Genomic DNA, 27,367 nt, shown 5'->3' on the forward strand with positions numbered 1-27,367 from the left:
TAAAGTACGAAGGGGAGAAATTAATTCATAAATATTTTAACAGTCCAGAAGTCTTCAGGTCTAGTCTACATAGACTGAGCAGACACCTCCTATTACATAATGTATAAAATTCAGTGTTGTATTTTAGCCTGGCATATATGCAACTTGCATATAGTGTCATAATATATCACCAGCATTATCATCATCATCAGGATTTATTTCAGTCCTCGCATTTTTTATAATAAATATAGATAACTATATACACTAACCCAAAAAGCTGTAGGCTGAAGCCTTAGCTTATTATACCTACCTTTCTTCATTATAATAAGTGTCACCTTCAATCCTTGGTTTAATCTACACGAAAAAAAAATTAAGACAACATTTCATAACATTTCACAATATATTAAAATAATTGTTTCAAGTATTACATTTACAAATAATCTGTAAAAAGTAAACTACGCATTCTTATTTCCGTGTCATGGTATTAAGTTTATACTGGCATTTTTTTTTTTTTGCTATGATGCTTACATTGCAAACCCACAGTCAGACTCGAGTCATGATAGTCAAAACTGTATTCATTGTATATTAAATATATTAAAATATTTTTGAATTAATCTTTAAAGGTCTCCTCTGGGATGGTTATTAATAATAACAACTGTGCCCTTTCTCTGTCACCTCTGTCTCTCTGCAAGTAAATGAAGCATTTAAGGTTAAAAACCAACCACATTCAGTAAGTTACAATGCCAACCAATACCATTTCCAAACAGTCACTGGCAAGTATTTACACTGTCCACAAGATGGCAACAACATCATATCAAAACATGTTTTGAGCCACATTCTTTTCCTGCAAAAAAACATGTTTAACAACAAATAGGACAAAAATGTAAGTCTGAGAGCAAAAATTTGCAAAATAATTAAATTCATGGTCATTCTCCTGTAGTATTGATTTTATTGTTTTTACATACATTCTTCAAAATTGTACCAAAAATGTTACATGTTAAATACAAGGTTTATAATCTTATAATATAACCTTTCTTGTTCTACAACAGCCGGAAATCACAATAAAACAATACCAGACAGAACTGCATGACCATATTATCAACAGATATGACAACATATATCATATATATTTTTTCATTCTTTGATGAGAGCCTTAAGGTTTCATGTGACACAAATGCACTATTCGAGTTCCTTTCTGACCTTGATTTACTACTTACGACTGCAGTAATATAGTACACTCTGAATCTCTCCTGCTATGGAAAATGCGTTCTGCATCCGTTTTATTCCCATCTCCCTTCATCTCCATTACCCATAAACCACCGACTTCCCCCTGAGAAATTGCAGACATTTCTGAAATTCCTTTCACAAGGAAAGGCTAGCTTGGATTGTTAAATATGCTTTTGTAAAGCTGAGAGTTTATCCTCAAAAGGGATTGACTGTCACTCGGCTGTTGAACTGCCAAGGATATTTGGCATCAGAGCAAATATTGCAGCAAAGTAAATTGGCCAAAAGACTTTAAATACAAAACACCTATGTGGTTTCTCTTTAAAATGTAAAACAGGATCTAGCTTTGCATATCAGTGAGTTTCATACTTGTTTTCCTTCCTTGCTTTGTCATCAGCCTGTTTGTGTAACCCATGCGGGATTCCTTAGGTGTCTTCAATCCATGTCACATGATCAGATTTTACAAGAGGATTATGACATTGGCCTTGGCTATATCGAACCCTGACCTAATATGTAACCCATGAAAGATGACACTGACAAAAATAATGTCATTCTCACTCATCTAGACTAAACTATCATGTATGGTCAACTAATGGCCACTCAAAATGTTTTGATGTTTTTGTACCATAAACTTTGCATTTATAAAATAATAAAGTAAAAAAAAATGCTTTTAAAATCTTTATAAATGTAAATAATAGTGCTGTCAAACGATTAATCGCGATTAATCACAACCAAAATAAAAGTATTTGTTTACATAATAAATGTATGTGTACTGTGTATATTCATTATGTATATATAAATACATGCACATGCATGTATAGTATATGTAAGAAAAACATGTTATATTTATATATTAAATATATTTATACATAATATAAAATATAAGAATATAAACATATGAATGTATATACATGTAAATATTTTCCAAATATATACTGTGTGTTTATTTATTTATACAGTACATAATAAATAAACAGTACACATACATATATTATGTAAACAAAAACTTTTACTTTGGATGCGATTAATCGCGATTAATCATTTGACAGCACTAGTAAATAAATAAATATCCATACATTGAGTTTAGGGGGTTTTAATTAAATTAATTAATTTTAATTACATTTTATTTCATTTATTTATAACTTTGTGTATGTAAAACACATGTAATCCAAGCAATTAAACTATAATGTAAAAGAAACAGTTGCTTTTAAAGAAAATATTTTAGGAAAAAACTAGATGGTGGATATGTACGATAGTAAATACGTGGTTGGTAATCTGAAGCTCAGGAGGAACTGCTAATAGATAATTCCAGCTAAGCTTTTTAGTGGCAACACAACAATCCAATTGATGAATCAAGGTTCATGCCATCCAAAAGAAGAGCTGAACTGCATGTTGACTGACTGCTGCACTTAAAATGAACTCTTTCCAAATTCAAGTTTAATTCAATTCAATTCAAGTTTATTTGTACAGTGCTTTTCACGATACAAATCATTGCAAAGCAACTTTACAGCAAATTAAGTTTCTACAACATTTAGTGGTAGCTTATCAGTGGTGACCAAATGACTCAGCTTTATCTTTTTCTTGCAGAAATACTGTTTATAGGGTCAAAATGATGTATTGTACAAAAAAGAGAGAGAGATTTGTTTTCCATTTTCTGGGAGTATTGCAGCAAACACATTCTCTGGGATGTTTTCCCCCTTAAAGGGGTCATATGATGTTGCTAAAAAGAACATTATTTTGTGTATTTGGTGTAATGAAATGTGTTTATGCGGTTTAAGGTTAAAAAAACACATTATTTTCCACATACTGTACATTATTGTTTCTCCTCTATGCCCCGCCTTTTTGAAACGCGTCGATTTTTACAAAGCTCATAGGTCTGAAAAGCGAGGTGTGCTCTGACTGGCCAGCTATCCAGTGCGGTTGACTCTTAACTTTTATAAAGAATATCTCTTTGGATTTGAGACTTTAGTCTTTGCAACTTTACAGACCTTCTTTATGCACCAAGAGCTTGTAACACTCCAAAGAGAAAGGAAAAATTTAAATCGCATCATATGACCCCTTTAAAATGTTTACCCAAACAGCCCAGACATAAGGAATGTCTCAACTATTATTTACAAAAGAGGAGGAAGTGAATACTTGATGTTCAGTGCTCATCTGCAATAAAGTTTTTGGCTCCTGGTTTTGGGGGTGATAACAATAATAATTGTGATCAAACCAAGCTGCTATGCGATAAAACAAATTTGTTGCACCCCTCCTGCGCTATCTTATTTTCAGCTTGTTTTTCAGGAATCTTTTCTTTTTCTGACTGTAGCTGTTCGACCGAACATAAGTGTCGCCCTCTCCTCCAAATTCCTCTTCCTGTCTGGGCTTAGATAAAATGAGAAACAAACAGTGTCATCACTATTGTTAGTGGTAAACATGCTTATTTCCACTTGACTGCCAGGCTGAAATGAAACTAAAGGAAAGGTAGTCTGGGTGGAACTGCATGAGGACAAACTCATATAGACAGAAACACAGTATCAAGGGAGTTTTGCTTTTGGTGACTGCTCTGCTTTTTCTTTTTCTGACTGTAGCTTTACAGGGGTTTAACTTTTTTTGTTTAGCCAGGACAGAGGTAATCTGGGGCACTATCCTTGTGTTTAAGCTTTGTTGTGAGCATAAAATGTTTTTTTTGTTTGTTTTTTTTGTGAGCATAAAATGTATTTTGTTTTTTTTTTCAAAAAAAGATGTATGATTATAAGAGACAGGAATGTGGGAAAGATCTTATTGCTCTGTTATCAAAATTAGTAATTTAACATGTTTAACAAGTCTATTTCCACAATATATGCTCTTTAATTAGTGGATCTTTCAACAATAATTGTAAATTCAAAGTTAGTGTCAAATATCTTAACATTGAATTTGCAGTGAGAACAGATCATTTTCTCTATAGTGCTGAAGATTTGTTGTACAAATGATCAGGAATTGAAACCATCTGTGAACATACTAAGGATCTGTTCATTGCCCAATGAGACATAAGTCATGATAAATGCTGCATTTTGACATATGGAGGCGCCAAACACAAAGTTGCAGATTAGAAGATACAAGGTCAAGGCGATTTCCAAGGCTAGAAAGAACTGAGCTGTAGTTTAGAGAACTCTGAATGCTGTTTGAGTAAGAAACTATATTTTTGGAAACACATTTCATATAATATAAAATAAAATAGTGATGCAATTTGACGCAAACAATTAATCAAATTCCACTCAAAAATAGATTTAAATGAATATAGGCCTAGGTTGTAGACATTCATATCTAAATGTAATTAATTTTAATTTATAGGGTACTGAATTCACAATTTGCAGGCCATTTTACGTTTACTCATTTCAGCGACATGGAAATTTGCAGAACAATTTAAATGCCTAAATCTAAAAACAGACTGAAATATTTTTAAGTGTGTTTAGACACCTAAATTTAACAATATATTTCAGCATTATAGACTTAGGAGCCGTAGGTCAAGTTTAATTAAAAAAAAGTGCTATTCTCAGGCAATAAGGTTGAACAGTGATGACTCTGCATCATCACGAACGAATGAATTGATTGTAATTGTAAAGCCGTTCCGTCTCAATGAATGAAATTCTACATCGGATATTACTTTTAACTGACTAGACTATGTCATTGGCAAAATATGTGCACTTCTAAAATGTGGGGCTTGGTAATATTTTGAACATAGAGAATTGATTACAAATTGTTATCGTTGTGGATAAAAATGGGATAAATATGAAGGTTATAAAAACCCATGCATTAGTTTTAATAGCTCCATCAGTTCATTCCATTTAAGAGCTCCATATGCCAGAGATGACGAATTCCAGCTTTAGTTAAATTGGAATACGAGTGAGTAGCGTACTAAAAAGCGCTATAATTATCTTATCTGAACATACACATTAAATTCACTTTACTCACACTGTCCAATCTGGCGTCTATGAAACTCGGATCGCATCTTAAAGGGCCAGTGCACTTGGATTTAAAAATATTCAATCCGTTTTCTAGGAAATTATTAACATGGTACGATCAGCACGTCCTGAGCTAACCCAATATTATGTACCCTTTTCTTATTTCATGTTTAGTTTCTTTTTGTGGCGTCTATCTTAATTATTTTAGTTTCCCAGATAAAGGTTATAGGCCTTTAGTCTACTTGCATGTATATTAATTTCACAATACATAACACATTTCATTTAATTACATTTTTTTTGTTATGCGTACAGTCAGATATTTTGTCCCTTTAGTAGGCTGTTTTATGAAGAAACAGCATAGCAGAGAGAATAGCTTTAATACAACATATGAAAAAATATGATAAAAATATAAATACAAGTCAATTCAAGTCACATATTTATATAGCATTTCATACAATATAGATTGTTTCAAAGCAGCTGTAAAATTTTAAAACAATTTTGAAACAAATTAGAAGAAAATAGTGTTATTATTCAGCTATAATAATACTATTTTCTGATAAAAAAAATTATAATTAATTTCATAAAAATATAGCCTAATAAAATGGAATAATTTTAAATGTATAAGAAATGCATATAAACTCCTTGATGTAGGCTACAATGCTGTGATTGATAGCACAATCACAGCAAAGTGTGTGATCTATCTATCTATCTATCTATCTATCTATCTATCATATCTACCTATCTATCTATCATCTCAAACTTTCTTTAGTTAGCCTAGTTTTTGCAAGACAGGAGATTGATTGTTAGAAATCTTCTAAATTCAAATGATGACGATCGATCTAGATATTCTATTTATGTAAATTATGACTATTTATAAATTAAAATGAACTAAAAATGAAATTACATTTATTCTTCAAATAAACATTATGACAGACCTGGTATAAGCGTATATTCATGTAAACAAGTTCATGGCTGGAATCATTATTGTTACGAATATACTGTCGTTAAAACAACAACAACAACAAAAACAAAACAAATTCCTGTCACCTTGACGTTTGAGATCAAATGGTGTGCTGGCGTCAACACGGTTGGTCCAGTGTTCCAGTCCATGTTTTGGCATAAAAATTATAATTTCATAAAAATATAGCCTAATAAAATGGAATAATTTTAAATGTATAAGAAATGCATATAAACTCCTTGATGTAGGCTACAATGCTGTGATTGATAGCACAATCACAGCAAAGTGTGTGATCTATCTATCTATCTATCTATCTATCTATCTATCTATCTATCATATCTACCTATCTATCTATCATCTCAAACTTTCTTTAGTTAGCCTAGTTTTTGCAAGACAGGAGATTGATTGTTAGAAATCTTCTAAATTCAAATGATGACGATTCCACTAGATATTCTATTTATGTAAATTATGACTATTTATAAATTAAAATGAACTAAAAATGAAATTACATTTATTCTTCAAATAAACATTATGACAGACCTGGTATAAGCGTATATTCATGTAAACAAGTTCATGGCTGGAATCATTACTGTTACGAATATACTGTCGTTAAAACAACAACAACAACAAAAACAAAACAAATTCCTGTCACCTTGACGTTTGAGATCAAATGGTGTGCTGGCGTCAACACGGTTGGTCCAGTGTTCCAGTCCATGTTTTGGCATTCTCTCATGCCTGGCGTGTTTCTCTGTGAGAGAAGCCGAGTCTTGTTTACAGCGGTGATTCTACCGAGCGGAGACCGTCAGAAGAGTCCGAGCGCCGCCGTAGACACTTGAGAATCAAACACTAGGCTCACAAGCTATTTATATCAAACAGTTCGTGATTTTTTACGGTGCGGAAAACCAAAAACCCACGCTCGGGAGCTGCTCACTCTTGCATCTTGGCAAAATGATTTTTTTTCCTACCGCAAAACAGACCGACCGTGAGAGCGCGTGAAGACGGTAGGCGAGGGTGAGCAGTTGGTGAAACCATTTTTGTCCTGGCGGATATTTTGGATCGAGCGCTGTCTGGAGGCTTTCATTCATACGTAAATACGCTATCCGAGTCGTCAAGCTCTTTCAACGTGACCTCAAAATTCCTCCGTACATCATCAGTATAGCGTAGTTCATCACACTGGCATACGCACATTCGCATAAGGTGTTTTTGTTGGAGGAGAAAGCGCTCGTTTCGCTGGCCGTGCTGCGCGTCCCTCTCAGGTTTTCAAGAAATGGAGGCTGAAGATGCAGATTATCGGTCGAGTGAAATTCGTGGCTCCCACACGATTGCATCATTTAATAGCTGGCAAGAATAACACAGTGTTTTAATTGATCTTAATGTTTCCATTAAAGGAAAATTATACAATTATTACCAGATATCTTTTTTCTACTCCCTCCTCGCCTCCCGTTATCTTTACGGGTAACGAAAAGGAACTATCTGCTCACCCAAAGCGGATTCTTCTGGACTTTTTGCTTGCTTACAAGAAGCAGCGTCGCGTTTTGCTGCGATTTCAGCTTTTTATTTTTTGGAAAACTGATTTTTAGGAATGAGATCTGGAACAGCGAGGGATGTTTGGACCTTATTTTGGGGTCCTCTGCTGTTTCTCTCCACCATCTGCCTGTGGTCTGCGCATGGAGAAGGTAAATCAGGATTGTGTTTTATTATTCTAATGAGGAAATTACTCCTTATATCGGTGTAGTCTTGTTTTATCGAAACCTTGATTCAATCGTTTCAGTCTCTTCGCGGTGTTTATGGACTCATGTCAAGCATGAGTTTAAGTTAACGTTACCTGCATACGCTGCTTTAGATGTTCAGGTATAGATATTCAAAAGGGCCTAGTAACACACGACCCAGTTTATTAGTGAATTATGACCTACTACTTTCATTAAATTTTACAAATTCCCTCAGACTAACAATAAACTTTAGAATTGTTTTGTTTTGATGTCTCTAGGCCCATCAGTTAATTGTCGTGACATCGGATGTGTTGTGAGTCTAGTGTGCTTTATGAATTATTCATAAGCTGGATCACGTTGGTATTTAGAAGCTACCTGAGAATTGCCTTATATAAAGCATTTGCCTCTATAATATGTATATTTTAGGTCATATTTAGTCCACACAGGTAGTAAGGTTAAACGTTACTCTAATAAGATTGGCTGAATTCAGTGAGTCTCAGTCGAGCATCACGCAGTGACTGTACAGTACATTGACCATGTGCTTGTCCTCAGGAGGGTCATATAGGGGAGTTTTGTAACACATTTTGCTTTATTGTCTGTAATTCTATGTTTGTGTATGAAGTTTGATTATAATATTCACGTATTCATATTTGTTTACTATAAATTAGTTATAGTAAACTATAGTTATAATCTGAACTGTGTAAATTAATGTTAAGTTTCAAGAGACCTGCTTATAAAAATCATGAACATTTTTATTTTCCTGCATGGATTCGTTTGGTAATAAAATGTATTTGTTCAAAAATAATTAATTTGCCACCCCCAGAACTTTGTCAGTTTCAAATTGTAAATGGAAGACAGATAAGACATATTTAAAATGGATAAAAAATGTATTTGGAAAAAATTAAATTAAATTGGAAGAAATACCTAAACTTAGCCTAACATTTGTAAAAACATAATAGAGACATACAGTGGTAAATATAGCGTATATTCTGTGCTATTTCTTATGACAAGTGGAAGTACATTGGAAACATCTGGTCAGACTTGATATGTTTTAGCTTTTTTTTTTTTAAACATGTAGATGTGAATATTTTATATCAAATTAAACGAGAGAACTTGCTGATTCAGATGATACTAGATTTATAATTAAGTGTCCATTAACTTGTTAAATTCTAAACCAGAAATTTTTACTTTCTTACCTCAAAGTAGATTTTGTGTTTAGGATTATGCTAGAGAATTGATAAGGCTTAAAGGGACAGTTCACCCAAAAATGGTCATTCTGTCATAATTTACTGACTCTCAATGGCTTTCCGTCTTCCGTGGATCACAAAAAAGGTAGATGTAAAGCAGACTTACAGTCCCAGTCACTATTTACTTTCAGTGCATGAAAAAGATGCACTGAAAGTGAATGGTGACTGAGGCTGTCAGCCACTAACATCTCCTTTTGTGTTCCACAGAATAGCACTACTTAAATGTTATAAACATTAGAGAATGGCATAAAAAGTAAGTAAATTTCCTACTTCACGGTCGATCTGTCTTTTTCAAAATGAGCGAATGTTTCGTTGGCTGAGAGACTGCAGTGTCAGAGCATTCGAACTGAATTGAGCCTCTGTCACGTAAATTATTTATGTGAAAATGAAATACCCAGCCCACAGGGTTTGGTTTGGCAAGATTGTTTGATTACCTGATAATACCTGTATTTTTGAACTACAAACAAAACTGTAATAGTTTGTAACCTGTGGATATCACAAATATTTATTGGATTATAATTGGATTTAGTCTTAGTGAGTTGTTTTTTTTGGAAGGAATGTCGCCTGGATATGCTTAAGGGAGACTCCAAAAATGAATTGTGTGTTGTGTGGCTTTTGCATGAGCATATTTGTGTATGGTTTTGTCTGTATTCACACATATAAATTCTTTGTCTCTTTTATGTCAGGATGGCAGTAATTGTGTGATAACATGTTATTCCTGCTGTCAATTTTCATGTCTTTCCATAGTTTTAAAACATCTTGTGCTTGTAGGTGGATGTATTTGTAATGTTTTTGCAGCTTTAGTGTCATCAAATGCCTAATTGTGATTGTGTGGGGGCTGCATAGTGGCATAATGAAGGTGGGCCATTCTTTGGTTTAAACTCACATTTCCATTCAAAAGGAGTTAGGATGCAATTCAAGGCCATTGACCGAAGTGGCCAGTCCCACATCCAGGCCACTTTGAATGTCAGGGGGGTAAGCTCTCATTCTTGGACTCCATCATTGCATTGTCCCATGTGTCTCTGTCTCATAAAGTGTTGCAAAGACACTCCACTGACACACTGACCTCAATCAGCGCAAAACCGGTTTAATATCTCTCTACTCTTGAGTTTGGGTCCATTTGTCAAGTTTGATTTCACTGATGTGGTATACTTTCTGACTTTAAAGTGTTGATTAGCAATGAACAGTTTTGTTTAGGCTGGGTATGATAGAATAGAAATACAATATAAGAATATAAGAATAAGAATAGAAACAAATTGTAGGATGTTAGTTGACACCAGCTAAATAATTATAGGGTTATGAAGAAGATAGCTGGTTTTGGCAATTGGATGTTTTCAGTAGGGATGCACTGATAGTAAAATTTTGTCCAATACCAATTATATATATATATATATATATATATATATATATATATACTGTTCTGTAATCAGCGGTAAATCTCCATCACCTGCCGGCTTTCACATGGAGCAGCATTAACTACACAGATGCGCGTTAAATATCGCATGCGATTTATCGTGCAGCCCTAATATTTATATATATATATAATCAATAATATGTATTATTTATAATAATTATTTATTTGTTTTGTATTATACATGTCTGAAATAAATATTCTAAAATATTTTGTCTACTTCACTTAAAAATAAAGTACCAAAAACTAAAATCAATCATTTAAAATCATTTAAAAGTGAATTTAGATGCAATGTTATAATTTACATTATGAAAAATATATTCATTTTGAGATTTGCTAAAGAGCACAGTTAAGTGTTATTAAATTACTAGTGTTTTTAAAGTGCCCTATTATGCGTATTTACAGGTTCATAATTTTGTTCAGGTTGTCTATCCATCTATCCATCTATCTATCATCTCAGGCTTATTGCAGACTTATTCCTATACTGAGTAAAAAAGTTATAAAATATTCCATCCTAAATAAATGGCCATGCTCCATTGGGAAGTCGTCTTTGGTCTTTTTTTTTCATCCTGTTTCATCCTGTTAAAAATCTGGTAAGGCTAATAAAATGTAATTTAGCCTCCTTTCAAGTTTTACCACAGTAAACTTTCCATGCCACTTTTTCCAAGTATACGGCAAACAAGCCTCTATGGTTCATTGAGAAAGAGAGGGCGAGCGAGAGGAGAAACATGAGGTTTGAAAATAGAACATGTAAAAATACACGGCGAGGGAAACAGACTTGGTTTTGTTGATTTGAAGAGTAGCGAGTTTGTGAAATGTTTTATTGGGCTTTAGCCGTTCACACGGACAGCCTCCGGACAGCCTGGCGGCGGAGTGCGAGTCACAGCGTTTGCTGCTGTCAGACGCTGACACACACACAGACTTTAAAAAACTCCGACTTTAAAAGTCCCAGCGAGGGCCAGCGTTTCTGAAAACTGCACCTCGTACTCCCGAGATGTGGCTAAAAGTTGAGATTAAAAATACATTATTCTGTAACACCCACTCCCACATTCAGCCTCGTATCTTCCACGTGTTGTTAAACGCAGGGGTTGATCTGCAGTTATGACTGTATCCATTGCTTATGAAAAGCAGGAGAGAAATGGCTGTCACCGAGGTGAGACATTCTGAAAGGAGCAAATAGTGGGTGAACTTTAAGTCTTTGGCTGTTTGTTTGATAGCCCACCTTTGCCTACTTCAGTCTGTGGTATTCGGTATTCTGGTGTTGCTCATTCTTTTCGTGACTAAGGGCGCCTACATGCTAGAGTTTTCGCTGCGTCAGATGCTCCGGATCTGTTGAATTCAACAGGGATGGTTTGCGTAAGTTTCAGGAATGAACTTCAAACTTATCCGTCTTTTTCCACAGAGCATCCTACTCATCAAATGCTTTCTCTAGTGTGTTAGCAGCGCCCCTCAGGCTAACCGAGTCTCTTCCTATGACTCAGATGCGCGCTGTATTGACCAACGCTTCTCTTGCTGTCTTCATATTTCTTTATGTCTCCCCATCCCATGTTCTGGCTCTGCTGAGTTGTGCTTCATCCTTAGTGTGGGAGCGTTCGTGCCTGTTAATCCGGTGCCACGCAGAGCTCTGAGTCATTCCCGCTGCCCCGAATCTGTGTCACTGTGCTAGTTCGTGCCTGCATGTTCACTGCTGGAGTCGAATGATCTTAAAGGTTCAGTGAGCTGCCAGATGAGGTATATGCTTAATTAAATGTTAATTTAAAATAGGCTTGCGTGCCGTGACCACCCGTAGACCATCGAATACGGGGAGTGCTTACACACTGACAGCTTCCCACAGTGTGAATTTTTTGTTATTTAAAGGGATAGTTCCCATGAAAATGAAAAATCTGTCATTGTTAAAGTTGTTCCAAACCTGTATGAATTTCTTTCAGCTGTTGAACACAAAAGAAGATATTTTGAAGAATGTTGGTAGCCAAACAGTTGACTGACTTCCATATTATTTTTTTCCAAGTTGCTACCATCAACAGTTTGGTTACCAACATTCTTCAAAATATTTTCTTTTGTATTCAGCACAAAAGTGTTCATCCACTTTAAAGCGTTTCAAAACTGCGTTTCAAAACTGCATGACTTTATTTCTTCTGTGAAACACAAACGAAGATATTTGGAAAAAATGTATGTTTGTATTTTTGTCCCTACAATGAAAATCAATGTGTCCTGGTGATGTTTTAGACACAACTTAATTTCATTGTATGGGCAAAAACCATTAAAACTTCATTTGTGTCCTGATTCACAGGTTCAAATTTGGAAGTAAATCGCACATCACTTTTACTAGGGATTTAAAAAGGAAATTAAAAAGTAACAGTAAAAGAAAAAGTATTATTTCTTATTTTTATCAATGTTAAAAGCAGTTGTGCTGCTTACTGTTTTTGTGGTAACCAATTTTCAGGATTCTTTGAACCTAAAGTCCAAAAGAAAAGCATTTGTTTTAAATGGAAATCTTTTGTAACACTGTAAATGTCTTTGTCAAGAAAATGTCAATTAAATGGATCTTTGCTGATTAAAAGTACTAATTTCTTTCAGTGAAAAAAATCCTGAAACTTTTAAATGCTAGTGTATTTCAATAGGAGTCATTATCATGATAAATCAATTAAATGCATCTTTGCTGATTAAAAGTACTATTTAAAAAAAACAAAAACTTTTGAATGGTATTGTAGGTATTTTCAGTTGGAATATTACCTTGATAACATAGAAGATGTTCAAAATTCATTTTTAATGCTCTTGGTAAAGTGCAACTTTTACATAAAATTTACTCTCTTTTGATCTTTAATTAAAATTGATTTCAACCAGTCTATTGTTGGATTTGCGTCCCCGGTAACATCTCAAATGAACTAACTTAAAGGATTCGTGAGGACATGCCACCCAGTATCAAATGATCTTATAAGACAAAATTACTTTCTGGAAGTGACCGTAGCATGCATTCAATAACTAACTTTTGTATAGAAGCCCCTTCGAGTAGCGTCACCTTCCCATAGTGCCCTTCATGGCCGCAAAAAGGCTGTTTGGAATTCGTCCAAGGTTTAAATGCCACCAGCCAGACGTCTTTCAACATGCACTGATAGGCTGTGCATTTCTTGCGGAAAACAACAAAACGCTGACATTTCGAGTTAATTCCTCTTTTTTGGCCCGATTTCAAAGATCGCTTTGCATTAGACCTCTGCGATGGGGGTATTGAGTCATCCCCGCAGTAAGGGGGCACAGGGGAGCATGACCAAGATCCTTGTTTGTGCTCCGCAGCACTCACACCTGCCACCTCAACTGCTGGTTAATCCCCCACATGCTGGAAGTCATCTGACCAATGGTCTGGTACTACACTTCCCTTCAGTGGCCCTCACTTCAAAAGCACAAGCTCATATGTCAGAGCCCAACTAGTAATACAACACCTCTGGCCCCCCATTCGCATGCTCAGCTAGCAAAACTCGGCCTGAAAGATGGAACAACATGGTATGTTGCTGAGGCAGAAGTTTACGAAAGATAGAGGTCAAGTAATAGAGCAGAAATACACCCACACGGGGCTGTTAGTAGCTTTCAAAAATGCCGAAAACTTAAGCTGTCTAATTCAGAGGTAAAGTGAAAGTAAAGGATGCAACAGACACAAATCAGGCTGATACTGATAATTATTTTCATGTTATGGTTGAAATTAAAACTGTTTTGTCTGAATAAATTAATATAACTACTAAACTAAAGCCAATTATTTTAAAATGTCCAGTATGGAAAATGGAGATTTGCTAAAGATTACATTTAACAGTGTTATTAAATTACTCGTTTTTATAAAGTTAAAGTTTTAGTTGGCAAAGAATCATTTAAATGTAAAAATGGTGGGAGTGAGTATCACAATTAAATATCCAATATCAACCAATATGGAAAAATAAAATAAAAATATGGGTTCAATATGCTACAGATCAAATATTTTTAAATATATTAATAAAATGAAAGACATTTATATATTATAATATATTATATAATATATTCTATTCATTAATGTATCCTTTGTAAAAAAATATATATATATACCATGGTTTGCACAAAATTATTAAGCAGCAAAATCCTTTTCAACATTGATAATAAGAACTGTTTCTTGAGCACCAAATCAGCATATTAGAATGATTTCTGAAGGACCACGTGACACTGAAGACTGCATTATTGGCTGATGAAAATTCATCTTTGCTATCACAGAAATAAACTACATTTTGAAATATATTAAAATAGAAAACAGGTATTTTAACATTTTTACAATGTTACCGTTTTACTGTATTTTTATTAATAAATGCAGCTTTGGTGAGAAGTAGTCTTCTTTCAAAAAAATTACTGACCCAAAACCTTTTAACATTGGTGTACATTTTCATATTTTTTGCATATTCTTCCAATCAGTCACATATGAAACTGCCTTGCATCCTTAAGAGTTCTCACATCAAATGCTCTGCATAGAGATGCTCGCTTTCAAGTGGATTTGGCTCCTTATATTGTGAGTAACTGAGCATCAAAACCAGGAAGAATTTAATGTCGCCCAACAACGCTCCACCAGATAACAGTTGAAGTGCGGGAAAACTGCTAAACTTGTGTTGTTTTCCGAGAACGATTACTCAGAGTGGTTTCAGTAACCTCTGATAGTCTCTTGAAGGTATAAATCGGTCCCACAAGGGTCGTCATTTTCTTTCGGTCACTTCAACAGCTGCAATTAAGACGTACTGTAGTGTGGGGCTTCTGGTTTCAAATAAATAGCTGTGTATTTTTTTCATTTGGAAATAAGATCTGAAGGATGGACAAATGTTTGGTGAAGCCAATAGGCTATACAGACTGGATCTTATGAAGGACAGGATGGAAGTCTTGTTTTTCCCTCATCTCTCCCAGAGGTACAGGGATTCCTGTGGATGGCCAGCAAAAGGTTATCAAATGTAAACAGCAGGAGTTGGATTTCAGGCCAATCTGTTTGTACCATGGTGTGAAAACCACAGTGAATGAAGGACTCTCCTGGGTTACTGTTTGCTCATGGTGAAAGACAACCACTGTAGGCTTTTTTGTTTTGCAGCTGAATTTTGCATTTTGGTAAGACAACAACTAGTTCAGGTTGACATGAGCGAGAGCTGAGCACATAACTTCTTGGGGCCAGATAAAATGGACTGATTTCTGATGATTTTAGGGCCTTTCGCACCGCTTTAGTTCCAGAACTAAATGTACAGTACTAAAGTACTGGGACGATTTTGCGCTAACTATTTCCCAGTACCATTTAAAGGGTTGCATTCGCACCGACAGTGCGTACTAAGAAGTGACGTAAGCCGGTCGACAGCGACGTCATTTGTGCGCGGCGTTCAACAACAGAAACAAAGAAGAACAACATTAACAACAGAAGGATGGAGGACGCTGTGATCGGAGCTGTGTGTTTGTTGTGTCTCGCGGGTTTCACAATAATGAACATGGAAAGTCGACGTATACGTAAAGCGATTGAAAGAACGGAAAGGAGGACTAAGAATCTCCAACGACAACTGGCAGTGCTACATTTGCTACAAGTGCCTGCACTTCAGCGTCCGTCCATCTATCGCTGTTCTCCATACTTGCGAAATAAGTTGACACAATGTTTACAGTATGTTTACACAGCATTTTAAATCATGGCGGGTGAGGGCGTTTTCATACGCGTTTGGCCAATCAATGTCTACTTGCGTCACGATTAGTACCAGTTGTGCTGGTTAGACCCTGCTCCGGAGTAGGAGCTAATTTGGTCCTCGAAAAAGGCAGTCCGGTACTAAAATTTCACCCAGTTCCGGCGGTGCGAAAACGCCAAAAAGTGGGTAGTTCCACAATTAGTTCTGGTACTATGAAAAGGTTCCCGCGGTGAGAAAGGCCCTAATAACGCACAGGTGTGCATAATACTCTTAGGGAATATGATTCGAGGACGCTTTCCTTTGTATTATGTTTCTTTCTCTTAAAAAGTGGAATAAGCTTTTGTGACTGTTTCAAACACGCATTTACATAATTCCCAGTGTAGCGCTTCTGAGATTTCATTTCAGATGACTGACACAATATTAGTTTTGGCCAGTGTGATGCAAGTGGGTCATAATGACTGTAATTGTCATTTAATCTGCACCCTAGAGGTTATGATTTAAACAGAATAAGCCACATATGTCCTCACTCATATATCTTGTGGCCAATGAGTGGGGTTCACTTGTGTTTTTGCCTACACACATTCTCAACTCAATTTGTTATGGTTTGTTTGAGTGGTAAGGAACAATTTTCTGTTAGAGGGTGACTGATACTATTTTTTCTGACCATTAATAATGCTGAAGTGTGATAACCAATAGACTTATTTGTGCATTGTTTTTTAAATAAAAACAATATTTAATAATAATAATAATAATAATTACTACTACTATTATTTTGTAACTAATAATAATAATCGCCATGTTTTTAAAAGAAGTCTCTTGTGTTCACCAAGGCTGCATTTTAATTGATCAGTAAAAACTGTAATATTTTAAAATATTTTTACAATTCAAAATAGTTGTTTTCTATTTCAAAATGCAATTTAACTATATATCAACCTTAAAATAAGCACTTATAATTAAAATGTTCTTTTTGACTGTGATTGTGCTGCATCATGTATTTTACCTAACTGTATAGAGTTTTCAGTATAATACCAAAATTTAGCCTGAATAAACATGGAAGGTTTATTACCAAGCAGCAGTCGTTTTCTACTGATTAATGATTGGATAGCCATTCTATTCCACTCACAATTAGTTTTTTACTTATTCATCTTATTTACCATCTATTGAAACTTTTTATAGTAGAACTTATCTTCCTCTAATAATATCCAATTATTTTATTTCCTCTGCAAAGCAGAAGAACAAACGTTATAAATAAAACCATAAGCGAGAGAGATTTCAAAGTTTATGCAAGCAGAATTTTTCCAAAATTGAGCAAGAAGTCAATATTTCTGCAGGGTAATCTTTAAAAATATGTAGTCCTGCATTTAGAAGGAAACTGTCCAGCCCGGTTGCACTGGATCGTTTAATCTGACCTGCTGAAAGCAACACCAGCCTGACAGGGTGGAGAAGGGTTCAGATTAAGCGGCAAACGTTCCGGCCTCTCTTGTGAAACCAACACGGAAGTGACTAAAACTGCAATTCATCGACTGGCCGCTAGAGGCTGGCTCCAAAAGGGAGTCAGTCCCATAGACTCCCCATGTAGAAAGGCCCTTATAACGCAGAGCTGAGCACAATCCTCTTTGGGAAAATGATTCGAGGACCTTAACACTGCTGCTCACTGCTGAGGTGCTGGGGGAAGGATGTGAGAGCTTTCCTTTGTATTATGTTTCTTTCTCTTAAAAAGTGGAATAAGCTTTTGTGACTGTTTCAAACACGCATTTACATAATTCCCAGTGTAGCGCTTCTGAGATTTCATTTCAGATGACTGACACAATATTAGTTTTGGCCAGTGTGATGCAAGTGGGTCATAATGACTGTAATTGTCATTTAATCTGCACCCTAGAGGTTATGATTTAAACAGAATAAGCCACATATGTCCTCACTCATATATCTTGTGGCCAATGAGTGGGGTTCACTTGTGTTTTTGCCTACACACATTCTCAACTCAATTTGTTATGGTTTGTTTGAGTGGTAAGGAACAATTTTCTGTTAGAGGGTGACTGATACTATTTTTTCTGACCATTAATAATGCTGAAGTGTGATAACCAATAGACTTATTTGTGCATTGTTTTTTAAATAAAAACAATATTTAATAATAATAATAATAATAATTACTACTACTATTATTTTGTAACTAATAATAATAATCGCCATGTTTTTAAAAGAAGTCTCTTGTGTTCACCAAGGCTGCATTTTAATTGATCAGTAAAAACTGTAATATTTTAAAATATTTTTACAATTCAAAATAGTTGTTTTCTATTTCAAAATGCAATTTAACTATATATCAACCTTAAAATAAGCACTTATAATTAAAATGTTCTTTTTGACTGTGATTGTGCTGCATCATGTATTTTACCTAACTGTATAAGATGGTGACGGCCCGCTCCGCCCACTTTGAGCTTCAAAAACGGTCTTCAGAAACCTACGGGTGACGTCACGGACACTACGTCCATGTTTTTATACAGTCTATGGTTCAGATGCTTCTCTGACTGCCTGTGTTTACGGAAGAGCCGGATCTTTGTGAGGGGAATAGGAACTGGTTGAGCTCTTTGGCCTCAGATCATCCTGGAGGATTCAGTGTGGAGGTCAACTGGTGGGCACGTTTGTTTCAGTTGGCTTCACGCTTCTTTTGTGCCAGTTTTAGGAGATGTGAGACTCATTTAAGCACGTTGCACATATTTCTTATTCGATTTGTGAGGCAAAAAGTTTTTTCCGGTGTGTGTTTTCGGTGCAAACGAATGCATAACCTCTTGTCAAGTGTTTTTTATACTTCAGTTTGGTCTACTTTGGTTTAACTGACACCATATCACTGTCTATTTCCCACTTTGTGTCTCCTTCCTCTTTGTGTCTTGCCAGACTGTCTGAATTTATTAATGGATCCAACCGGAACTGAGGACTAAAGTTTCTCTTTACCAACAAACAAATTTGTCTTTGTGTGTGAGTCACTTCGGCTCTCCTCCCTCTCCCGGATTGTGGAGGAGAAAACAAAATGCCGCAATGAAACAAAGGAGACATGCAGCTCCATGACTCCCAAGTGCAGCCCTGGGGCATTTGCGATGATACGGGAAAGCAAATACTATTTTCTCGTGGAGCAATGATTTCCGTTCTAATTTTGGATGAGCGTGATACACTGTCAGGAGCAAATAAAGATCTTTTTTAAACAACGAGCTCGCTATTTTTGGCACACCGGTTATGGCGTAACCTCAAATGGGATTTAGATTCATGAAGCGTGACATTTTCGCAGGAAATTCGTGTCAGGAAAAGCGGTTTCCACTCCTGTCAGAATAATGCACAGTAGGCAATCTGAGATTGTTGAAATTTTGACCTTCCCCCATTACTCAAAAGTTCACTGTCTTCTGCACCTCGCAGAGGGCTATTTAGAGTGTGGTTGTAAAGAGAGATTGATAAGGTTGTTTCTGTGTGGGACCATGTGTTCGGGCAGCCGTGGTCGTGTTGTTTTTTTCACGTGGCAGGGAGAAGCTTTTCCATTTGTCTCATAGAGGCCCTGCGATATTGTCTCTATCAGAGAAGGTGACCTAAGCCTCTCTAAGAACATAAAAGGTTTAGCCAAAGGAGCTCATATGTCAAGACTATTCTTCTGCTGATCTCTTTCCCCTTCCAGGACACAGCCCTTTCCTGGGGAGGTGGGGGTCACAGTGCAATTTGTTTTGTTATTATGGTGTGAATTACTCTTCTCACTGTAGTGAGAATGTAAACTTTCTTGACGTTTGATAATGTCCCATGTGTTCGATTCATGCTACTGTTTACCTGCATTATCTTTTTTGGAGTTTGCTTAATATAAGTCTTTATCGCTTTTCATAATTTCATCATTTATTGCACTCATGCAAATGTGGATCATATTGGTTGGCATATAGGAAAAGCCACCCTGTTTTCTCAGTTTTTCTCAGTTTTTCTGTTTTCTAAATGCATGTTGTTAATCTTATTTTGAATGATGCATCCATGTATGTTTCATTTTTAAACAAAATTTTGATCAAAATGTTTAGCTTCTGGAAAAACGTCAAACTTGGTGGTGACACATCCTGGACTTTTCCAACGATTTGGTTTGCCTCAACCCCGTCCCTCCTCGAGCGATTGCAAGCTTGCATTAATTTTTAAATGCAGTGCCCACATCTCAAAATCCTGATAAGAACTGATTATTAGAACCAAGTTCCTGTCCTATATTTTTATTTTTCGATCCGTTTCATCACAACTTTAAATCCAATATATCTGTAGTTTTTCCTTGTAGTTGTTCCTTTGATTATTTATATTATTAATTAATCAAACATGGCCTGTGTGTATATGAAAAAATGCATGAGAACAATTTGACAGAATGTAGCTAAATCGAATGATAGTTTACAACAACAACAACAACAAAAAACAGCTTAAATAGCTATTTGGCTATTGGCTGATAATAACCAATAGGCTGTGTGGCCTAAGTGACATCAGATGAAAAGGACAGTTGTTTCATGTTAAACAGGGAGAGCAGGTTATTTTGTGTTGATTAAACTTTATGAAACTTTACAGTTATTTAAAAGAAAGTAAAAAGAGTCAGTTTGGATGTCATGTTGACCTTAAACAAGGAAAAATAACCAGCAGCATCATTAACATGAAGTGGCAACACAGTCTGTCTTAATTCTAGGAGTGCTACAGTGTCCGAGGTTTAACTCAGCAGATCCTTTTCCAAGCAGTTGTAAATTTAAGAGCATCCTCAGAGATTATATTTCTACTGTCCCTTGCTCATTACAAATGACAATGGATATATTTGACTCAGAATCAGTTTTTTATAGGTGTCTGACCACCTTAATTAAGCTTGACCCTAGAGGTGTGCTTTGTTGAAAAGACGATTTGATTATGCTCTGATATTAATTTCTAAAATGTAATAAACATTATTAAAGAACCCTTTAAAAGTTATGTTTTGATCATATTAGTCTAAGTGTACTTTTCTGTCTTTTCCTTTCCAGTCTGTGGTCCTCACATTGATATCCGCAATGACATCAGTGAGTTCAAGAAGCTGGAGAACTGCACGGTGGTGGAAGGCTACCTTCAGATCCTCCTCATTGGAGACAAGAACAACAACCTCAACCAGGAGCACTTTCGCACCCTGTCCTTCCCCAAGTTGACCATGGTCACCGACTACCTTCTCCTGTTTCGAGTCTCCGGCCTGGATAGCCTCAGCGTGCTCTTCCCCAACCTCAGTGTCATCCGAGGACGCAACCTGTTCTACAACTACGCCCTGGTCATCTTTGAAATGACCAGCCTGAAAGATATCGGCCTCTACAACCTGAGGAACATCACCAGAGGCGCGATCAGAATCGAAAAGAACCCGGAGCTGTGCTACTTGGACGCAGTGGACTGGTCACTCATTATGGATGCAGAGTTTAACAACTACATCGCTGGGAACAAGCAGTCCAAAGAATGCGGTGATGTTTGTCCAGGTATCATGGAGGATAGCCCGCAGTGCATTAGGACCAGCTTCAATGACAACTACAGCTACCGCTGCTGGACCTCAAATGACTGCCAGAAAGGTAAGAACCTGCCAACCATACTTGATCTCGCTAATGTTTGATTTATTTCAGCTTTTATTTCTGATGGATTCACATCTGCTGGCATTTAGCATACAGTTCGTTCCTTCACATGGGATTTGAATGAATAGTGATGTGAATGGTGAAACTGAATGAGGCTTAGATTGCATAAGATAAAGCTAAGTTCAGCTAAACCGATGGAGGGATACTGTTTGCTTTGCTTGGGAACTGGAGGTCTTTCTCTTTGGCAGAGTCTTGTCAGGTAAATATTTGGTTAGTGTAATCTATGTTGTGTTGAGAGAGTTATGACTAGACTGTCCACCAATTCATCAAAGGCATTGACAGTAGCTGAAGATGGAGGGTCCTGAAGACAAAACAAAGATTTCTGTGACCTAAGGTGACGTTCTGGAAGGAGCTCTACGATAAATCCATCCATAAAATGTTCTTTTTGAACCCTAAATTATATGTAACTGCACTCTTGAATCTCACCATTTTCTGTTTGACTGCTGTTGAATTTGGCTGATTTATGCATTTTTGTACTTTTGGATTTATACTAGTGATGGATTGATATAATTTGGCCATAGGTTTGAGGCTCTTCTATGGCTTATTGTGCTGCAGTGGTATATATTAGCCAGGGTGACTATTTGGCAATTTTGAGCAATTTTGATCAGTAGGTAGTAAATCACTTCTGTTTTCAATGTTTTTTTGGTGACGTTTTAGTAAATTTGGGGTAAAATAAGTTTTCTTTTTGTCCCACCAAGTTTGTTTATTTATATTGACCGTTGCAAAATCCATATTGGTCGGTATATATATATGTGTGTGTGTGTGTGTCTATATATATGTATGTATGTATGTATGAATGATGTGGTTCCTACACACCTTATTTTTGAGTGATTTTTTTTCTGTTTTTTTTTTTTCCTTTTTAATATTTTTGAGTTTATACATTTTGCAGACATTCTTTGTTAATTTGAGGATGTCAGTTGGTTAGATATTACAATAGTGCTTTGATGCCCTAAATGACCCTTTCTTGTGGATAGGGTCAATCGAATGTGAGAAAACCACCTGGCTGGGGCCAAAATATCTTCTATGATTTCTTATCTCTGTAGTCATGAGGTCAGAAGATATGAATGCCAGTGTGTCCTCTACATCTGGCTGGGAATGCCTGGGAAAGTGAACTACCCCGTAATGAATGTTTGCTCCCTCTTCCTCTCCCAAGCACACAAGAATGGTGGGAAAAACATAATGGATGAGAACACTACAGCGGTCTCCCACAGTCCCACCCCTGGCCTTCAAGAGACCTGCAGACCGTGCAAGTCCCAGGCTCAGAGAAGCCGTCGCAGAGCTGCCCTCCCTCCCCTTTCCCTCCGCCTGAAAACAAACAGAGGAAATCAACCCTCCTCAGAAACGTGCTCTGTTATAGCCGGACTGTTTGTTTGTTGCTGGTGGAATTCTTTGAATCTGACAATCAGGAGAAGGACACAGAGGTGACGTGCTGCTACCCTACTGGGATATTTGTTCCACAGCAGTGGGCGACTCATCGTGAGTGTCCTTTTTTTCCAGTGACTCTCCTTTGTGCTGCTGATACAGTCTCTTCCCGACAGTCCTGCCCACATCGTGTCAGCACTTGCTCCTCTGCACACCTGTTCAGTATGGTAATCTTGTGTCTGAATGCCGTGTTTTTGCCTATGCAGAGGTGGGGAGGTGTGAGTCACCTGTATCCAAGGCTCAAACAGCCGAACAAAGAGGATGACTGGTAGTCACAGCAGAAAGGATGTACTAATGGTCCAACTGATTGATCTGTGTTCTCCAAAGAACTTACTGGAACAAGCAGTGGGCTGCCACCTGTCCGATTGTGTACACTTCCCGTCAATGTTTCCACATGGAGCTTCAAAGGAATCAACAATTTGTCTACAAAACCCCAGCATTTTCTTACTGTCGCCAGCTTGCCTTGTTCTTGAGGCGCAAATGTTGAATGGTGAAAAAGATTGAACCTCATGAGCGGTAATGACAAGGATAGACGAGGGAACTTAGGGGCGTACTGTATAAACTTCCTCCACTGAGTTGTTTTGTCATGTTGAGGATGACGCAAAGCTGGTTTCAAACACACTTCAAGTCAACATGAACTCAAAATGAACCCTGTTTACTTTCTTTGTGTTTTGGGTTTTACAGTGAATGATTCATTTGAATGAACTTCATATTCATTAACTTTTTAACGGCGTAATCACTTGATCCATTCTAAAAAACTTCAACTTTAGGTGGATGCTGCACACTGGTGGTGGATGAGGAGATCCCCCCCTCACAATGTAAAGCGCTTTGAGTGCTTAGAAAAGCGCTATGTAAATGTAATGAATGAATAAATTAATTCATTTTGGCGGATGTCAACAAGCCCTCATTTATGCCAACTTATTTTTCAACCACCTTACATATAGAAACCACTTTTCACAATCAAATCCTGCCAAAGTCCTGGCTTACTTTTTTCCCCCCCAATGCAAATCCTTTTACACTGAAATGGTTCACATTACTGAATAAAATTGGGTTGTGAAGACTGATTCATGTTGACTTGGAGCTTGAAGGTTTTCAAAAAAGTTGAGGCCATTCTTGTAGAAACTAATTCTACAGTGGAGGAGAATAAGAATTAATTGTGTGTGATGAAGGCAAGTGATGCCTGACCTGTGAGCATATTTTTTTGCTTTGAACCAGTACTTTCTAATGATTTAGTCAGAACGATTCACAAATCACAGAGAATTTTGTGTGACTTGATGGTGGCGTAGCCTCTCCGTGTCACTCGTTGCAGCCCGTCTGGCTCTCTGTGGAGGACAGTCTTCTCCACCCTTCGGCATAATTGCCTTGTTTTTCTTGTGCACAGATGTTTCTTCAAGGTTTTGTAGTCAATTTGGATCAGTCCTCTCTCTCTAATTACTGCACCAAGGGTTGCTGTCAGCGACCAATCAGCGATCAGCTCTTGCGTATGTGCGCGAGACTCTGCGTGTTTGTTATGAGATGAGGGTGTCCACAGCAGCACTATTGTTTGCTTTTTTCTGAAATGTAAGACCATTAAAGCATTCCTTGCCTGTTCTTGCATGCGCTTGTTACCGTCACCTCTGTGTATGCGTGTATCTGGAGTCTATGGACTTTCCATTTGTAATGCAATTTCCATTTGCAGTGTTTGTCTTCACGCTGACTGGATATGTATGTTTGCTAACCTGCTTATGACTTGGATAATCTAGCTCTGGTGATAAGGAAATGGATTTTGATTTCATTCAGGAATAAACTTATTCAAAGTGGATGTGAAAAGTAGTTGAGTTTTTTTCTAATGTCGTGAACAATTCAATCTGGCCTTTGAATACACAAAGCAATTCAGTTGGCTGAAAGTAATTGGAAATCCTACAAAATTAATTTAAGCTATATGGCATATAAACTGTTATTATGACCATTATTGTTTATTATTGTATGTAACCAAAGCTGTTGAATCCGTGTATCATTCATTCAGTTTTTTTTTAAAATTTAATATTGAAAGTAGAAAAATGGCTCCTTTTTAATTTTTTCATTTATTTTTCCCAAAAAACGATAAACAAGAATTCAGCTTCATTTTTCGTTCAGGGGTAGAAAAATGAATAACATCTTCAATATTCGATTTAAACACCCCTTTCTGCTGATTGGTCAGCTGAAGATCAAACAAGTATCTTTTTACATTAACTGAATATAAAAAAGTTTATCTTTTGGTATGTAAATGATTTATTCTGATTGCCTATCCATTATCTCGTTTTTAAATGTTTATTGACTTTAATGTTTTATTTTTTTAATTTAAATAATTTTTAGAAACTCATTTTACTATGATGCTGACACCAAAATGACAATGTTGTTGTAAAGTCTAAACAGAGCCCCTGGTGGTGACTGTAGGTATGATTAGTGCTATGTTTGTAGTGTGAGTCTGTGTGTGTCTGTGACTGTGTGTCTGTTCTTTGTCTTCGGAAAAGTTTTGCAATGCCAGGTCGGTTGATGGCGGGAATAGGAGGGGGGAACTGTAGGGAAGAGGCATCCAATGGACGTTCCTAGGTCCATGTGAGGCAAAGTGTTGAGGAGAAATGTCACAGAAATGTCAAGTGTACAAGCACAAAAACAAGACTCCTCAGTGAGGGGGAGTGAACCGTCAGCCCTCCTTAATCTCCTCCCTCCTGCCCGCCAACCTCTCCTCCCTTCCCACTTATTTTGTCTGTTGTTTTTTATTTCTTTACGGCCTCTCTCAACTAGGGATATGCCGGTATCAAATTTTCATGTTGCGATTAATTGATAATGCTTTTATCACGGTATTAAAATTTAGCTGCAAAAAAGTGTTGTCATAATACAGTATAACAGGTTTAATAAATTTTTTCTTATTACAAAAATAACTGAACATTTAAATACAATAAAGCAATACACAAAAAATGTATAAAGTTAAAATTTTACACAGATTAAAGTGCAAAAGAATTATAAAGACCAGTAGGTATCACTTTACAATAAGATATCTTTAGTTAATCTTAGTTAATGCATTAACATTCATAATGAGCAATAGCTACATATTGTTAAATAACACCAGTTGCAACTTTTATTTTTAAAAATGTGTTATTAAATATTGGAATTACCTAAGATTAACAAATGTTTAGAAGAATCTTTCTTTGGCAGTTTATGTTAACTAATGTTAATTAATGAAGACCTAATGTAAAGTTTGACCGAACAATAAAGAATCAAAACACTTTCAAACAATATCTAGGGCATGTTGTAGTCCAGATTAAAATGTAAAAAAGTTTGAAAATAAATAGCCTATTAAGTCTAAATATTAAGGTACTGTATTTGGCACTGTGATGAACACCATAGCAAATACACAAATCTGAATGGCTGTTTAAATCATTTAAACACCTTTCAGAAACAGAAAGCTGTTTTGTTTACGTGGTTTCCAGGGTAACCGCTGCATTATGTTTAGCGCCATCTACTATCAGAGAGTGAATGTGTTTTCATTCAGAGCGTCTCTCACGCGTTCCGCCATGCACTTCTCCTCCGTGCTTGTTTACATCAGAGTGCACACGCGTCTGTGATGCAGCATACAGCAATGTTGTGCATTGTGACCAGTTGATGGGAAAAGTATTCTTAAAATGCATTCAAAATTCTGAATAATTTGTTATAATTATTCTCGGTATTTTGAAGTGACCACGATAACAATATCGTGCATATTCATTATCGTGATATATCGCATTACCGAATACCGGCACATGTCTACTCTCAAAAGTTTTACTGCCATTTCCTCTCTCTCTCTCTCTCTTCCGGGGCTCTTATCACGGGCTGTTAACAGCTCTAGCCGTTAGATAGCTCTTCTCACTGTTTACACTCCTGGCCCCACCGCCCACCTGCCTGTTACTCTAGTGACCCATCCAGTTGTTTGTTCGCTTGTGACCTTGCTGACATCGCATGTTTGTGCTCTTTGTGTGTGTGTGTGCGGGTTTCGTGACTGCACCTACTCTGTGGTCTGATCTGAATGGGCCCCTCAGGTCACTCTGATCCAGACAAGCATGTCTTCCCTCCCCTGAAAAACACGCTTGCATACCCCAGACGGGAGAGGGGAGGGAGAGAGGATTGTTGGATAATGGGGTCTGAGCCCCCTGGGCTTCAGGGCTGCTATACAACCCCAAACAACAACGCAGGCTCCTGTTGTTTTCCCGAAGGCTAG

The 27,367-nt window shown here is 36.6% G+C and overlaps 1 protein-coding gene across 2 annotated transcripts in view; it reads left to right on the top strand.

The window, feature by feature from the left end:
* The first annotated feature begins 6,766 nt into the window (after window positions 1-6,766).
* Window positions 6,767-27,367, top strand: part of igf1ra (insulin-like growth factor 1a receptor) — a 98,653-nt gene continuing 78,052 nt past the window's right edge. For both annotated transcript variants that reach the window (XM_016550468.1, XM_016550469.1), the window contains exons 1-2: window positions 6,767-7,763; window positions 21,106-21,669. In XM_016550468.1, coding sequence (XP_016405954.1) covers window positions 7,670-7,763; window positions 21,106-21,669 — 658 coding nt within the window. In that variant the 5' untranslated portion in view covers window positions 6,767-7,669. The remainder of the gene's footprint in view (window positions 7,764-21,105; window positions 21,670-27,367) is intronic.

Source organism: Sinocyclocheilus rhinocerous, unplaced genomic scaffold, assembly GCF_001515625.1.
Source record: "Sinocyclocheilus rhinocerous isolate Xijiao unplaced genomic scaffold, SAMN03320098_v1.1 scaffold1938, whole genome shotgun sequence".
Taxonomy (NCBI): domain Eukaryota; kingdom Metazoa; phylum Chordata; class Actinopteri; order Cypriniformes; family Cyprinidae; genus Sinocyclocheilus; species Sinocyclocheilus rhinocerous.